This window comes from Amblyomma mixtum, chromosome 3, assembly GCF_055824585.1.
Source record: "Amblyomma mixtum isolate Tamu chromosome 3, ASM5582458v1, whole genome shotgun sequence".
NCBI classification, from domain to species: Eukaryota; Metazoa; Arthropoda; class Arachnida; order Ixodida; family Ixodidae; genus Amblyomma; species Amblyomma mixtum.
In genome coordinates this window covers 156,522,527-156,540,089 of record NC_143014.1, presented here as the reverse complement: position 1 = coordinate 156,540,089, position 17,563 = coordinate 156,522,527, and the positions used below count along the sequence as shown (strand labels likewise).

Here is a 17,563-nt window from a genome sequence, read left to right as displayed (position 1 = left end):
TACTGCCAGACAGTGCTGTTTGTGTATGAATGCTTCACGGACTGTGTTTTCAAGACGGACGAGATGGTCTTTTGTACAACATGCTTTTTTAAATCCACATTGGTGGATATCAAGAAGTTGGCGCGATTCAAGGATGAACATTAACCTAATATTTAACACACTTTCAAAACTTTTAGCAAGACAACTCGTAAGTGCTATTGGCCTGTAACTACCAGCCGAAGTTGGTGGCTTCCCAGATTTGAGGAATGGCACAACCACGGCCTTTATCCCCGTCTCTAGCATTTTTCCAGACTGCCATATTTTATTAAAGAATCAGAAGAGCTTCTACAGCACCTTCAGAGAGGTGAGCAAGCACTTCATAATGGATTTCATCTGGGCCTGGCACTGTCTTTTTGCCGGCTGACAGTACTCTATGGATTTCCTGTAGTGTAATTAAATTATTGTAATGTTCATTTGTGCCGCCACTTGTCAGTAGTCTTTGTTTTTCGGCTGTATCTTTATATTTTAAGAATGACTGTGTGTAATGCGAGGAACTAGAAATTGTACAGAAATGTTGTCCTAGTATGTCTGCCTGTTCCTCAATACTTGTTTGTGTATCCGGAGCTGTTAAAAAAGGAATTGTGAATGGAGAAAAGCTTCCATTAAGTTTGCGGACTTGTTCCCACATTTGTTTCGATGTAACTGAACTATTTATAGATGATAAGTAGTTTCTCCAGGATGTTTTTTCAGCATTGCGACGGATGTACCGTGCTTTTGTTCTCGCCTTTTTAAAATTTATGAGGTTGTCGTGTGTGGGGTAGCTTCGGAAAGTTCCCCAGGCTTTATTCTGTCTCTCTTTTTTTGCTTCTCTGCAATCTTGGTTATACCAAACCTTGTGGTTTTGGCGCAACTCACCAACGTCTGCATGAATCAGATGCCCCTGCAGGGAGTCACATGAAAGAGTAACTTAAAAGTGTTCTTTCCAATTATTTCCTAATACGTCGCCATGTCCCTGCAAGCCACACCGTCTGCCCATAATTCTTATGATTTACCTACAAAACTCCTTTGCACCAAGTCACAGGAGCACGTTGAATGCAGCACACCCATTACCAAACCCCAGAGCAATATTCATTTATGAAAACTGTGGGGCCTCACATGAACCTTTCCTTCCGATCCACACACACCTAGGTGACCTAATGGGGTCCTTCTGGTCTATTCACAGCTAGCAAAGCTTAGCTCTCAAACAAGGTCTTGAGACAAAGGCGGGGCTGCCATCTTGCCCTAGGGCATCATGTACCAGGCTCCATTACCCCACACTGCTCACTTTCTCTCATTTCCCGAGTGTGAATGCTGAGAGAATAGCCAGCCACCACTGGCTCTTCTTGGGCACTCGTTCTCAACGAGGAGCTGAGTACTACAATTTGATCCTTTGCCCATATCTTTTATATCTGACCTAAAACCCAGCATAACACGGGAAACCCTGTGGCACTTTTAGGTTGACAGGGTGGGTCCGAAATGGCCAACCTTGTCTACAGTTACACATGGCTTTGCATTATGACTGGGAGCCTTTCATCTATGTGCCACAGTTGCCAAACAGTTGCATACTGCAGAGAGTGGCTTAATATGAACACGTGGCCACCGTGCTTCACAAAGCACGCTGGCCACATGCCACACATTCTCACAAACTCTCGGAAGCTCGACTGCTAAGAGTTGGTGAGAATGTGTGGCACCAGGAACATGCATGAGAATAGCAGCCGGCGGTGCTTATGCACCATTGTTGCAGATTCTCACCGGCTCTCAGCGGCAGCACTTTGTGAAGCGTTGAGGCCATGCGCTTGCATTGCATGTTCCCTTTCATATTATGTCACCCTGTACATGACGCACCTTTTCAGGCGGTAGGTAGACTCGTAAACCCCTAGGAGCTCATCTGTGCTAAGTGAGTTGCTGAACTTACCACTGCTTCCCTTGCATGCGACAACGTAAGGACCGACCAGGGGTTTCGCTAGTCTCTAGCTACAAAAGTGCAGGTTGTGTATGCCCAAGCCCACACAGTTCTCCCATACAGTTCTCTAAACAAGAAAATGCAACCTTATGCAAGCATACACTTTAGTCACAAGTTATGTTACACACACAAGCGTGGTCGGCCTCAGAGTTTGCTTTGGCCTGAGTTAATATCGAAGAGCTTACTAGTGCTTCAGCAACTTGTTCCTTCAAGAAACTAGTTTCTTTTCTGTGGCAAAGCACAAAAAACAAACAAACAGGAACAAGAAGAATGAACTACAAAGAGTCTGCAGTTCTTTCAACAATCTAAGCCTTACTTCCCACACACAACGAACTTGCGCTAGCATGATTAATAAGCCATTTTACCTAGGCCCCAAACTGACAGCTGGTGGGTCATAGCTAGCACTTTCGCCAACAACTCACCGTGCCCGTATTCTTCGGTGACTGCCAGCTCACCGAGAATTCCTGCAGTTGACGCCACGGGCACAGCAGCCTCTTTCACATGGCTCAATTTGCGGCTTGGAGTCCGACATGGACTTGACTTGGGTGACAGAGCAAGGGACTTTTTTCCCCCCGTTGACTGCCGACAAAAGAATGAAAGCCAAAGCATGACTGCCAAAGCACAGCAAGACAGAATGCCAGGCAATAAAAGGATGCACAAAAAATGACGGTTGATTTGCGTAGTTAGACAAAATTCGAATTAGTTGTGCTAACACTTTGGTTTTCACTTCGGTTCCGGTGTCCGGATCCATTGTTCACTGATGGAAGTTGTGCAGTTGTGCAGCGGTTAAGCATGCACCAATGCCTCGTGGTGGCAGCTCCTGCCACCGGTGGAGCTTACACACACACATGCACACACACACACTTTGGCAGGTTGTCCCCAACCCGGTTGGCAGGTGGCAGGTTGTCACATGCCAAAAGCAGGCTTCAGACAAATAAGGACACAACGGCGAAATGCGGTGAATGGCCACTATATTAAAACAAACCCTCCAAACTTTTTGTTCTCCCCCGGGGTCAAAAACTGACACTGACAGCTGTGCTGCCTGCCTCAACCCCCCTCAAAAGGGCTGCCTCTGCACAGGTGGCACACTCTCAAGAACACCAACTTTTACGGCTCGAGCCTACCTAGACACTTCCTTATTGGCCAGTGGGTGAAAATGAGCTTTTTTCGCTTCCCTATATACTAGGCTGAAATTGGCAACAGCAACAGATGCCATTTGCCCTGGAGAAAATCCCTCACACAGCTATCACAGTTAAAACTGCTGTTTATTACAACGTTTGCGTAGATTTCAAAAATAAGTAGACGTGTACCCCACCCACCCCTCTACGGGATGGCATCGTGGTACATGTGCAACTTGAAGCAAAAAACACGTAACGATGCAACTGCAAAACCAATGGAGATTGATATGACCAGGCTTGTGCGAGAGGCCAGAGTGAGCCAACAAACATGGGCAGTGTCATGCTCAACGAGCGACATCGTTGCGCTGGATCCGTGACAGCGCCACATCGAATTCACGCCAAGAACAATGCGTCAAACGCACGCCAAGTGCGCCCTACACATGCGGTGCACGTTCTGCAATCTTGCAATCTAGCATTCTTGGAAAAGCCGATGTCTCTCTCAAGCCTCTCAGATATCTGCAGAAATACAATAAATATTGCTGCGACTGGGTTTTGAACCCATGGCAGTGCGAACAGATCAGCTACGCTGGCCACTTCCCGAGAGCACTATGCTATCACTGCAGCCGATCACACCTCTTGTTAAATTGCAATACACTCTCACGCTGTGGATTGCACGTCGTCTTTATCAACTTCCATCTGTGCGCAAGTGTCACGAACGCACACACGCATAACTGTCTCCCTGGGCCAGTGGACACCTCAAGCACGCTTTGTGCTATGGGGCAGTAGCGACAGAGAGATGTGCGCTACATGTGTTTGTATTGACATTTTGGCAGAAATGCGGAACTGGAGCAATTGGCCACCGGCGTTCATTGGCATTGGCTTTGAGAACGTTGTAGACTGTTGATTTTGGGGAAAGGAGAGGCGCATAACTGGCTCCCTGGGTCAGTGGACACCTCAATAGCGCTTTCATGTATGTGGCATTTGTGTTCACCTGCAAAAACTTGCTTTCGCACAATATTCCGTACTGAGCAATTTTTTTCTTAACACATGAAGCATCTAAGCATCCTGCCAGAAACAGGAACCAGCACGAGGCACGTACTACCCACAGCTCTGCCGAAACTACCTTAGAGCCAGCAAATAAATTGGCTCTGCTTATAGGTCGACCCCCTAGCTTGAGAGTATCATTTTTGGAAAAAAAAAAAAAGAAATAGAAAAAAAAAACGCTAAGTTAAATGTGGCAATACACAATAATTTATCTCAGGAATAGCAGTTTCAAGCGCAGGAATGCAATGGGAATAAAATAAGCACCTTTTAATATTAAACATAATTGCAAATGTGACATTTCATTGGAGGAGGAAGGGTAAAATAAAGAAAAGAACGGCACAGTATCTGTTTCACTTGGAGTAGACCTCTCAACTGAACAGTGAGGAAAGAAACAAAGGGGGTGAGAGAGAGGGGAGAGGTAAGAGTAGAAGTAGAGATAATGCACAGTGTCTACACTTGAGAGTCAACAGATCTCAATGCTCACACTAAGAAACATCCCACTATATTGAAATGGAAAGGTGGGGCTGCAGAGGCCACTACATAAGCAAAAGCCCCAGCAAAAGCTATGAGCTTGGATGCTAACACTTTAAATGTTATGAAAAGCAAAAGGAAAAGTTCAAACAATAACATGAAAAGTGAATGAGGTGATATTAGACATCAAAATGAGAATTGCTTTTATAAGTCTACAGAAATATTTAGTACTGCCCTTAGGCCATGCCAACGAAACGTATGGGTAAGTGGCTTCACAAAATCGCGTGTCACTGTATTTCAGACTCTTCAGAAAAGGAAGTAAAGAAATGTGCTCTCACACGTACTGAACGCATCAACTGCGTGGTGAGGCCGAGGTAGTTATGAAGGGCCGTGACAGTGACACGGTGAAGACGGATCATCACAATCTGGCAAAGACGAATCATTGAATCGGGGTACTTGGTCAGCAGGATGCGGAAGCTGTCATACCGAAGCCTGCAGAAAAAGCAAACAAGACTAAGCTGTGTTTCCAGCACGACATCTTCCTCTTAGAAAATCATAAAGAAATACCACTGCCTCATACTAACTTCTCTTCTGCCAGTGAAATAAGTTTCTGACAAACAATTTCTGTTCTGTGTATGCCTATGCAGTTGGCAAGGCTTAAGGAAACATAATACGAGATACATCGAAACTTGTTAACAGAAGTGAGAGGCTTAAAAATTTACTTTTCCCACTTCCCTCCATCTCACAGATTTTCTAGTCTTTGAAAAAAAAATAACTCACCCACTCTTGAAATAATTTATCTAGAGGTACCTAAAGACTTGTTGAAAATACTTTTTTGATCCTGCATTCAGTGAAGTCAAAGCACTCATTCACTTTAAATAGTGCTTTGATAAGACAGCAAAGCTTAAACTGCATGTTTTTAAACAGCTCTTCAGCTTTTTTTCTACGACTTTTGCAGCAGAATTTTTTTTTTCGCTCTCAGTATCTGATCCTAGATGCCTTTCTTATACCCCTGTTTCAACAGGTATAATTTCAACTGCAGTTCATATGAAAGTTCAGTTTTCATATGAAAGAAAGTTCAATCAGCTCCTTATAGATTTAATATCAGTCACATCACACACTTCAATGCAGGAGCCCTTCTGATGCCTCTGTTAGTATATCTGCTGAGACATGCCATTAAAGGGAGTGGTGGCTTATGTCATCGTGCAAGCTATTGGCATGGGAATAGCCAGACACAACTCAAGTCAGCAGTGTAGCTCCATCCGCACTTATGACTGCCACACACATTTCCTACGCAACAAGGATACAGTCCATTGTTAAAGCTTTCCTTCTTACCTAAACGAAAAGGCATTCACCGGATAAAACTAAAAGCACAAGAACCCTGATGTCTGACTAATTTAGCACAGTGAAACATTGGCATGGTTTTGTCTATTGCTGTGTTTGGTTAGCAAGCATAATACACCACCCTGCAGGCAATGGGCAGTTGTTGCAACTTGCAACCTGCTCTTTCTTTAATTGTATCCTACTAGGGTGCACAGTTTTCTACGTAGTGCCACTTCGCAAAGATAAAGGAAATGTAAAAATCTGTTTTCTAATTTTTCAAGGTGAGACGCTAGTCGTGGGGCACTCCCTCTCGCACTGCTGATGGAAAGACTAGCAGATGGAAGAGTTGATTGAATTTATGAAGTTTAATGTATCAAAACAAATCAGTCTATGAAAGGTGCCGCAGTGGAGAGTTCCAAACAATTTCGACCACCTGGCCTCCATCGAAATGTAACTGCCACGGCTGGAACTGAACCTGCATCTTTCGAGTCAGCAGCCGAACACCATAACCACAGAGCCACCGAAGCGGCTTAGATGGAAGAGTTACAAAGGGTAGTAAGAGAGGGCTAGATTTTTCAAAATCAACTCATTGGACTAGCACTGAAAATCCAGCGGAAGCACTGATTGAACTGAAGGCAAGGAAACTTCAGTTACACATCACTTTCTACAGAATTCTTTTCTTGATCAAGTGGTTATACCGCAAGCTAGTTTTGAGCTTTTAAGTATTCAAGAGACAAGCACTGCACAGAGCCAAGACAATTCTAGTAGAGGTATGTCTGGCTTCAGAAGCTCGGCTACAGATTTTTACGCCCTCATGCATGTGCTTCCTTACTTGTGTACATTCAAGTAATGAAAGTTGCAGATTTTGACTTAATGTAGGTTCAGGCTAGGACAGTAACTTGTGTGACCTGCTATCAAAACCACAGCTTTATGAGCTACTGATACAGATGGCATACAATAGCAGGAAAAGCTAAAGCCATACACCTCTGCAAGCTTTGTGGTTTAAACTGCCTTCTGAATGCAGTCACCACTTGTAACAGACTGCTGCTTGTTACTCAGTAAGCTTACAATGCTCATAAAAATGAAGCCAGGAACATCCACGCATGTGATGTGCAACCATCTAAACCACAAAACTATAAACAGCAGTAAACAAAAGCTCAGTGTTACCACCATTTACACCGATGAACATGAATGTTATCTCCACACCTCTTAGACAACTTTAAACAAAGTAGCTTTATGGGGCACTGCTGAGTATTAAGGTATCATAAAAACCTAAACATGCACACTTCATTGCTCAATTACAATGAATCATTTGCAGTCTATCCGAGCAACTAAAGCAATTCAACAAAACAAGGTGCACTGCCACCAGGTGACTTAAAAAATATATATATTTATTCAGCTCACCTCAATATAGAAGAATCTTCTAGGGCACGAGCTGCTACAGTCTTGAATGTCGATGGGACACCCTATAATGCCAGAAAACAAAAATTGTCAACACACCACAACAGGAATCTAATTTTTTTTTTTTTGCAAGCCACATGCAATGTACTATAGACTTACAGTAAGCACAACAAGTGCACTCAGAAGACTTGCAATGTTTTCACCAGCCGTCACCTCCTTGAATGTAAGCTCTGTCCCATCCTAAGAATTTAAAAAAATTGTACACAGTGGGCATTAAAACATGTTCAAACAATAATTCTAGTCAAATAGTGTATTTTGACCGCAGCGGTGGCCTTGTGATTTGAGCATCTGCCTCGCATGTGGGAGGTGCGGGGTTCGATCCCCAGTGCTGCTACACACCCACTGGTGATGCAGTGGGTACAAGCTTTCCCCTGGCCTGGTGATCGGCTTGTTCAGGGTGAAATGCTTGGGAAATGGGTCTTTGACCCCACCCTAAGTATAAGAAAAAACCTTGTGCCATGGCACTCTCTGGCCCCAGATGCCCTTGCACTATAAAAATTCACAATCCTCCAAAAAGTGCATTTCGTCACCAAGCCAAGGAGTAGAGACCTGAATAGGCTTTCTGCTACCTCAAGCTAACTAGACAGAATGCATTTAAAGTGAATGAAAATACTAGAACCATACCGTATTTACTTGCATAATGAATGCACTTTTTCCACCAAAATATCTTAAGATTTGGGGGGTGCGTTCACTATGTGGGGTAGGGCAGTCAGAAAAAATTTGAAGCAGTAATAATGGGTCTAAAAATAGATTGCTGGAATCAATACTTCATCTGGGACCACTCACCTCCTAAATAAAACAAAATGCACTCTTCAGCATGGTTTCGGTGTTTAAGAACAGAGTAAAATTTATCTTACAACTGGCATGTATAACCTATGTAGTGGCCCATAATGCTGTCTAAAGAGAGCACAACTAGAGTTACTTCAGCCTCACACCACCAGCGCAAAGCTTAACTCTTAACTGCAACAAGTTGCTACAATCCTTTATATGGCAGACTGAATAGAGAAACTCTTCGTGACCAGGTGTGGTTTCTATTGGTTTACGGATTCCTCGCAGAGCATTCTTATTGACTGTCCGTCTCGGGGGGGGGGTAAGCTATAAGCTCTTGACATTTGACAGATGACAGTTGTTTTGGCTTTCAAAAAAGGCAGCCTGCTAGCATTCATTATCATCATCTTCATCATCATCAAACAGCGCTCCAAAAGAAAGGGGTGAGTTTATTATGCAAGGAAAAAATAAACTGTACTGTCTGAGAGCTCAAGTAAGGGGTGCGTTCACTGCATGAGTAAATGAAGTACGGCTTGAAGTCTCCATTGCTACAGAACCCTTTAGTCTACCACCTTCCTAATTTCCTTCAAAATATCACTACAACCTGATCCCACAACACTTTGTTATCACAAGTTACACATTACTACCTTATACCAAACACTGACAGCTAGCATAGGCAATGAGTAAATCTCATCATAGAAAAAGATCTGAGAAGAGAAACTTTTATTGCACCAAAAAAAGTAAATTTTAAGTAAGGGTTCACGAGACATCAGTCAGTGGCTTGGAAAAAAATAGAAAACAGTGCATTGATAAAAAGCAAGAACTTGCACCCAGAAACTATTATTTAGCAAAGAAAAAAACAAAGAAACAAAGAAAAATGTGTGCAATGATCTGCAAAATTTATTTGGCTATTGTCTACACTGCTTTCAGGAAGTCACTGATTCATTCAGTCATTCATGAAGAGCTACCAAATATCTACCTGGTTCGATTATGGTTTATGGGTTTAACGTCCCAAAGTGACTCAGGCTATGAGGGATGCCGTAATGAAGGGCCCTGGAAATTTCGACCACCTGGGGTTCTTTAATGTGCACTGACACTGCACAGTACACAGGCTTCTAAAATTTCTCCTCCATCAAAATTAGACTGCCGTAGCCGGGATCAAACCCGCATCTTTCGGGTCAGCAGCCAAGCATCATAACCACTGAGCCACCGCGGCAGCAAAGTTACTTAACTGATCAGGCGGAATAAAAAATACTCTAAGTTAAACCACACAATGGCCAACAACATGTTGTTTCATCCATCTGCAGTGTACCACTTTTTTTCAAGCCCCGGCTCAGTTGCATGGAACACCCTGTATATGCGACTACTCCGCAATCTTTTTCAACTTAATACAACTCAAGCATGATTGCAGTTGTTAAATTTCGTTGACTGCCAAAACAGTGAAGAAACAGATCTGCTTTCAAACTACTAGTACTACATCCACGGCGAAAAAGCACCACCATAAACATTAAAAGGCCTGCCCTTTAGAATGTACTGAGAACAAATAACAGTCAAGAACTATACTTAGTACATCTTTGACCTGCTTAGCCAGTAAAAAAAATTTAACAGCCACTGTATGTACACAGCAATTTTTTTCTATTTCTTTCCTTTTTTTTAAGTTCCGCTTCACCATTTGGTTGAATAAGACTGCTAGCAATTACCTACCTTGCTCTCTCACACATAAAACTTAGTTTTGAACACACACACGTGCACACACATCTAACATTACAGGATTCACATACAGCAACGGCACACTAGAGCAAATGAGCATACACGAGGCATAGTGATTCAGGTGAAATAGTGAAAATTACAGCACATGTGTCTCACAGAAATTAGGCACCTAAAGGCTTGTGCCATTTGGCCTATAGCCTAAGGGTTGACAGTGTTTGCTTCATGCATGACAAAAATCTGACAAAATAATTCACTCAACCAAACCAAACTTGGAGAATTAAGCAGGAATGAACTGAAGGATGAGAGCAACTTAAGAGTCATGCTCATGACCTAAGAAAAGTAGCAGTACGCTCTGACTGTTGCTGCTTGAATATGATGAACAGAACTCACGGGTTCAACAATGTGGACGTGGATACGGCCTGACTGCACCACATAAATGCTGTCATCGCTGTCGCCCAGTGAAAACAGCATAGTTCCCCGTGGCACAAACAGCGTTTCAATGTGCTTCCATAACTCCATAAACAGGGGCTTCTCAAAGAAGCCAAACACCCTGTGAAAAATGAAGATAACACCCAAATGAGCCAAGTAACTTCAACCACAGGCAGAAACACATGTCGAATTGTACTGACAAACGTATGATTCATTTACCAGCAATGTGTTTTGGCAGTCTATTTATGCAACCTCCAATGGCTGAACAGAAGCACCAGGATTCATGCTTGAACTGTTCTTGTAAGAGTGTACAAGTGCTCAAACAGAAGTGGGGAGCACCATTATCCATTCAGTAAGCATCAGCAGGTTTACTGTGCCAAAAGCAGCTGAGAGCAGCCCTAGCTGCTTTCATATCAATAACACAGCACAGAGGAAATTACGTTTGATAAAAATTCTTGCTAGCACCACACAACTGGTCTGCTCTCTATATATTAAGCTGCAAGCAGGTGAGGCTGCATGAATCCTGCAGGGAGAAGGGCATCACATAGTATACCGTATTTACTCGCCTAATGAACACACTTTTTTTCCGGAAAAGTTGGTATCAATTTAGGGGTAGGGTTCATTACACAGAGAAAAATGTTTCAAGCAATATTTTTGAGAGTCGAGATCTCATATACACCTGCCTGCCCACCTGCCCATTCATTATCCGCAAAAGCATGTGGTCAGCTGCGTTCGTGTTGCCAGTGTTTAGTATCGTTCACTCTGAAAGGTGTTTGCTGTATCATGTCACAATTTGATGATTTTGAGATAGTCAACAGTGCCAGCAAACAGCGGCGAGATAAAGCGAACACGCTGAACACCAGCCTTGAAGGTAAAGTGCACGTTTTTATGAGAGGTTAAAAAACTCGTAGGACAGTTATGAGTGCGTAATGCGAATGTTTAAGCACCAGCTGTGGTGTGGGAGGGGTTAGGTATTTTCACTCTTTATCTTGAGCTCACCAGACCACTGGGGGGTCGTCTGAAGGTCCTGGTTCCTCCGTAGCATTTCACTGTAGATGTTTTACAGTGTTGTGGTTTCAACTGTTACACTCCTCTCCTATGCTTGAACACTTGTCAGCTCTCTAGGCATACACTGGCACACAGCAGTGCACTGAGTGTGTAACTGTTGCCGGCGCTACTGTGAAGGGCACATAGCGTCTTGGCGCTCTACCAAGTTCGCCGAGCGTGCCAACCCCACAGGAGGTCTCTCCTCAAACGATAAACATGCCGTGAATGTATCAGCGCGATGCCGAGATCTATGCTGCAGACTGCGCAAAACTCAAACATGTTAAGAAAAGCGAATGCGTTAAAAAGAAAAAAAAATCATCTGAGGTTTAGCTCTGGTTAAACCGGGCAAGTTGCGTAAGCAAGCAGCAACTGTTTTGCCCGAGACGAATGCGCGTATTTATTCCCCCTTTCCCTCCCGCTTCCTCTCTCCTCTCTCCACATTCCGATACATGCATCGAGAGCGCACAAATAGGCGTGCGGCAGCGGTGGCGGCACAGCGACGATCCTGCCGCCTGGTGGAGCATGGCTGAAACGGTTGCTATGGCAACGGCGCTCCATCTGTTTGACCTCGGCCACCGCCGGGAGCTACGCGATGGCTCGAAACCTGGAGCAGTATTGTTTACGCAATAAAAAAGTAAATTCTCAACAACAAAACTGGGGGATGGGTTCAATAGGCAAGTGAGTTCATTACACGAGTAAATACAGTATTTCCCCTTCAACTCTTCCCCTGGCACCTGCTCTTAGAACACCCGAAATGTCCAGAAGCAAAGCAAGACAGACTGTTCCTGTTGTGCATACACTCACTCTACCCTACACAGATTACTATCTGTGTTCCTGTTTGCCGAATTAAATACAGTTACCATACTTTCCAGTGTATAAGTCTCATTTAAAAAAATATTTTTGTTGATGCATCTTATACAACGATGCGACTTAGATCCGGTGAAAAATGACGCACCACCACGTCATTTTTGCTGTCTCCAATAACAATCTTTAAAAATAAAATCCCTGTGTAAAAGAGAAGGGAATTGATCTTACTTTAAAATGTTATCTTATATGTAGAACCACATAATCTTGCCAATGCCAAACTGGATGCGGCAGCGACACAAAGCGCACGCCACGACCGCATCCAGTCCAGTCAGTTCAGCTATGTTCTCAAAACTTTCGATTTCGGTTTGTCTTCGCACATGTTGTTCTTGCTCAGCATGATGCTGCATGCGATGCGAAGGGGCTACGATGCAATAACTCAAATTGTGCGCCATTGAGTATATGTGCTGGAGGACGGGAATCGGGCAGCAGGGAGACGGTTTGAGACGAGTTAAAAAATTATCCGGGACTGGCACAAAGCCGCAACAGCAATCCGATCGATGAAGACAACAAAAAAGGCAGACCATGGGAAGACTGCACACTGGCCAAAGCTCGGGAATCATCTTCACACGACAGCTCCCGTGAGAGTGTATTTTCGTTGCACTCTCAGATAAAGGGATTCTCAGTGCATTTTTATAACGATAAGCGAATGAACAGGCGTTTTATACACCGGTGCAACTTATGTGTGATTTTTTTTCAGAAAAACTGTCTTTTATATGGGTGCGACTAAAAAATCCGTAATTTAAGAGGGCCCCGAAATATTTTTGTCAAACCAGCACTATACTTAAAAAGCTGCAATGCACTATATAGGGAATGTTGTTCTTAAGAAATTAGGAACCGCAAGGTATGGGCAGAGAAAATGACAACATAAAATAATAATGAAACAGCAAGAAAGAATTAAGCCACAAAGTGAAAGTAAAATACGAGTGTTGTGAGCTACGTAAAACTAAAACTTCAGAAAAGGTATACCGCAGCTACTTTCATTAATCCATATATACAACGTCCTTGTCAAAGTGCAATAAAAGTGCTCACGTAAGTGGTACCTTTATTGCTGTAACACGTGCATTATGCAGCTGACTCAAAAAGTGCCATGGTAGCATTTGACGACTTTTCATACACAGCAGAGTACTTGGCTCTTTCCCGAATTATTGATTTGATATGAAAACTCTTTTAGCTACTGAACAAGACTTGAAACGTAGCTGGAAGGGAGAATTCCTTTATGCAAAAGGACTAGGAGCTAGGTGTTTGCACAAGCGTTCACAAGCTTTCCTTAATTATTTATAGATAAAATAGACCATAATAGACAAGTTGACCATAATTATACGAGAAATTTTGGCACTCACCGTATGCTTCGCAACATATAGATAACATCTGGAGGCAGGCGCTTCTCCATTTGTTCTGTATAATCTTCTTCAAGGAATGCCTGCGATGGTTCCTTAACCTGCAATGTGGGTGGCTGATCTCTTTTTAAGCGCAGCAGCCTGCAAGCAGTCATTACCAAAATATTAAGTGGGGAGGCCTGAATGTCACTGAGACCATGTCAGCTATGCTAGGTTGTGAAAACCAATGACCACACTGTGGACTTTTAACAAGATGAAAAGGTGCCCCGTATAGACCACTAATGAAGACAGGTGTAAATACTTTTCAAAACTAGTCAGCAGACTCTCATATGCACCAAACATTCTCACAAAAAGCCTTCACAGTGCAGATAGCAATACAGTTTATTACCCTTGGCTTGGTTTTTCTAGAATTTTAAGCATGCCACTGCTTGCAGCAAGGCATAAGCAGATACAAAAACTGCCCGAAATTTGTACAACTGCAACCTGTTGACACAACACAAGCATAAACTGCCATACGAAAGGGGAAGGAGAAATTTCTCTCTCTTGAGAGAAAATGACAGTGCACTACCACCACTTGAGTGACGACAACAATGCTGTTTAGCAGGCCCTCACAGCTGACACTGGCACACTTCTACTTCAGCTTGAAAACACAAAACCAAAGCAGAAAATTACCCTAGACAGGCGTCACTCTGAACAAAAACTTCTGTAAATATGAGCACAAACAAACCAGTGGCTTTGGGTGCAAAAATTATGATTATATATGTCTGCCATAGTGACACAATGCCCAATATTACAAAAAAACTTGCACAGCAAGCCAGAATTATGTGGCAACAATCGCAAAAAGGACAAATTCGATATTAGCAGTTGCAATATATAAAGTCTGAAGAGATCTGTAGACGGCCATCCTGGCTATAACCAAACCCAGCTGAACTGCACCAAAACCGTTTTCTTGATTTGGAAAGGAGGCCTGAACGACTTCTAGCTACTCTTGGCTGCCACGTCTTGGGCCATAACTTATCTAAGCAAAGAAAACAACAATGCAGTCCCTGAATACATTTTCATGAATATAAACAGAAGGCATTCACCATAATATGTAAATTTACTTCAGCACGTGTAAACCTAATATGAATTCATTCAGGAATATGCAGTCAAATGCATCAATTGCGAAACTATGAAAAAGTGTGCCGAAATGCCAAGCTGCACAACCTAAAGTTGCAGCAGTTGCTATTGAGATAAGTGAGGTATGCACTTGCAAACAAGCCAGTTCACTCACTACAACCCAGAATGCTTTAGGATAGATAAAGTAGCTGCAGATGATGCCTTAGCAACCAACACACCACGCGTCTGGCAAGACCACAACAGATGACAGAGTACATATTTTTCCAATGTGGATCAGAACCGCCTTTGCAGAGGTGTCATGCCTAGTTCAATGCCAGCTAAAACTATCAATTGCTGACATTTCCTAAACTTAGCTCCTGTGGTGCTTTGTCCACAATAAGCAGCATTTGAACACCCACCACGAGCCTGCCATGAAATCTTGGAATACAAAAGCACACCTGCAGTGTCTGTTCAGAAGTGCGCAGTGTGCAAGACAGCAAAAAAGCCAAACTGTGACTCAAAAGGGTGTGAATGCATTCAGCTCAGGTCTCAATAGCGGGCACTTAGCTGTCAGGCAGCACTCTCTCTCATAGTATCCTGAGTTATGCAAATGCCTGTAATTATGTGAAATAAAGTGGTGGGGGTAAAGGAAATGAAGAGAAATCTTGCACACAGACCTATACTGCGGCAAGTGCAGAAAAATGCCTAATACCAGTTTTCCTCTTATTTCTGAGCTGCTTCAAATCCCAAGCAAATTCTTGAACATGCGTCAGATACTCTACCAGGACAAACGTTCAAAGGTCATGAAAAATTTTGAATTGCGACAGAAGGATAACAAGAATCAAGTGAATATTGCATTCAACACTATACTGCTGGCTTTGATTTTTCATGAACACAAAATCTCATGATAAAGGACAACAAATAAGAGGAGTGCTTTGGTTTTCACACACAACATGTCATGTTTCTTCTGTTCACATGCAACATTTCGAAACATGGAACACACTTGAGACCAACTGTAACGTCTACATTAAGCATGCACTTCAGACTATGCCATTTTTTTTTTACCTTTTAGCAAACCGAAGCACCATTTGTCTATTCTTAAGCCGTGTCCTGCCACTGGTGGCTTGAGTTGTCAGGAAGTTCACCTGAGATGCACAAAAAACACACTAAGCTCCCCATCTTCACAGATATAGCTTACAAGGGTAGACGTGCAGGCTAGTTGGTGAACCATGATTCTTTAAAACAGCACAAAAGACAGGGACACAGATAGCAAGACACACACAGCGCTGTGTGTGTCTTTTCTATCTGTGTCCCTGTCTTTTGCGGTGTTTTAAAGATTCACAGATATGCCTCAAATTTCAGCAAGGAAAAGCGTTTAGGCAAAATTTCAAAGCAAGATTACCTTTCTCAACATTTTACGCCCGTAAAATAGCACCTTGTCCCTTTTGCGAAAGCGAGGTCTTGAAGAGCCAAGCATTTGTGCACGCACAACGTCCACTGTACGGTAAAGGAGAAAGAACACACAAACCAAATTCAGAAGCGATATACTAAAGCACCGCTGAGAGCAGCGCACTGGGTATTACTTAGAGGTACGCACCTTTGCTCTTTATCTTTCTATAAAAAAGAATTATTCCTAGTGCGACAGCAACGGACAAAAGGACAACGGTGCATATTGTCACCTACAGTGAAAGGAGATGAAACCAAGTTTGAGTCAAAACACCGGGACATGACAGGCACAAGGTGCTAGCGCAAAGGATAGCGAACACGTAGTAGCAGTGTCGTCATCCTTCGGCTCATCGCATAAAATGCGCTTACCAAGTGATGCTCAAACATGTGAGACATGAGTGCAGTGAATGAAGAATGCACTATGAATTCCCAGTATTCCCAATATGGGCCGCTGAAGTAGAAGTCTTCGAAGTGACTAAGGAAAGCGGACATAATTGAGCGTTGCTAGCGACAATGTCGCTTGCACACTTATCGCGTTTCCTGGCACCGATAACTGCACATCCCTATAGACGCGCGTGAACCAAGGGCTTACAGCAGCCCCGATGAGAGCCGAGAAAGGTGCAGGTGCTAAAGCGGCAGTACATGGGGACACTAGTGTTTGTTTCGCAGCTTGTTTCGCAGCGAGCTCAGCTGGCTCCGGCTAGCTCCTGCGGTACTTTCCAGTGCCACAGTCAATCACGACTGCCGAAAAGGAAAACACTGTCAATTAATCATGACATAACAGCACCATTATAATTAAAGAGCATATAAACTTTTGCTTAATTTTTTAAAGTGGTGTTAACTTAATATTCGGCGACCTTTCTAGTACGTTAAAGACATTAGCCAACATTTCTGAGCATTTTCGGCAGTTTCGGCGGTTTCGGAATTGCCGCAGCTTGGCCTTGGCTTGGCAAGGGCGCCAGGGCGCGTTACTTTTGACGCCGTTTACATCGCGGTCAGCATGTAGTCTATTCCTTCCGCACGTTGCGAGCTGTCAAGCGCGTGTCATTGTTCATAAACTGGCAAGGGAGCGTCTATGTTCAAGCCATCAATGGCACAGCAGCTTCAGAAAATGCTAACGTACAAAGCAGGGGACGAGATTCTATCTTCAACGCCGTTTGTCTATATCCTAGGAAAAGAAGGCCGCGGCCGTATATGCGATTACTGCTTTTCAGAGTAAGGCGCCAGCTAAGTTTTGACAGTGCGCACATATGTCACATTGAATTGTGTTGTACCCCCCCCCCCCCCCCCCCCCTTTTTTTTTTCCCAAGATGCGGCAACCTAAAGCGATGTGCTGCATGCAAGTGCGTCTACTACTGCAACAAGCTCTGTCAGGTGAGAGCACACGGATCCGATCGCTGCGAAATTGACTGCACTCACAGGCTTGGTTTTTCTTGCTTGATTGATCAGCGAATCCAGAAGCC

The 17,563-nt window shown here is 43.4% G+C and overlaps 2 protein-coding genes across 16 annotated transcripts in view; one reads left to right on the top strand and one right to left on the bottom strand.

Annotated features, from left to right (window-relative positions):
* sws (patatin like phospholipase domain containing sws) overlaps positions 1-17,563 on the bottom strand; it is a 153,488-nt gene that overhangs the window by 82,174 nt on the left and 53,751 nt on the right. For 7 of the 14 annotated variants that reach the window (XR_016290797.1, XM_089581636.1, XM_089581624.1 and 4 more), the window contains exons 1-10: positions 16,470-16,859; positions 16,252-16,333; positions 16,057-16,151; positions 15,720-15,799; positions 13,560-13,697; positions 10,267-10,426; positions 7,498-7,578; positions 7,342-7,403; positions 4,953-5,106; positions 2,404-2,560 (exon numbers count right to left, since the gene is read on the bottom strand). Coding sequence is in view for 13 of the 14 variants with exons in the window: in XM_089581636.1 (XP_089437762.1) it covers positions 2,404-2,560; positions 4,953-5,106; positions 7,342-7,403; positions 7,498-7,578; positions 10,267-10,426; positions 13,560-13,697; positions 15,720-15,799; positions 16,057-16,151; positions 16,252-16,333; positions 16,470-16,592 (1,132 nt within the window). In the remaining variant the exon portion in view is untranslated. Of the gene's footprint in view, positions 1-2,403; positions 2,561-4,952; positions 5,107-7,341; positions 7,404-7,497; positions 7,579-10,266; positions 10,427-13,559; positions 13,698-15,719; positions 15,800-16,056; positions 16,152-16,251; positions 16,334-16,469; positions 16,860-17,563 lie in introns of those variants that run through there. The other 7 variants (XM_089581637.1, XM_089581626.1, XM_089581627.1 and 4 more) reach the window with 6 other exon arrangements.
* LOC149352463 (histone-lysine N-methyltransferase SMYD3-like) overlaps positions 17,054-17,563 on the top strand; it is a 48,365-nt gene continuing 47,855 nt past the window's right edge. For both annotated transcript variants that reach the window (XR_016290798.1, XM_089581638.1), the window contains exons 1-2: positions 17,054-17,315; positions 17,411-17,474. Coding sequence is in view for 1 of the 2 variants with exons in the window: in XM_089581638.1 (XP_089437764.1) it covers positions 17,176-17,315; positions 17,411-17,474 (204 nt within the window). In the remaining variant the exon portion in view is untranslated. The remainder of the gene's footprint in view (positions 17,316-17,410; positions 17,475-17,563) is intronic.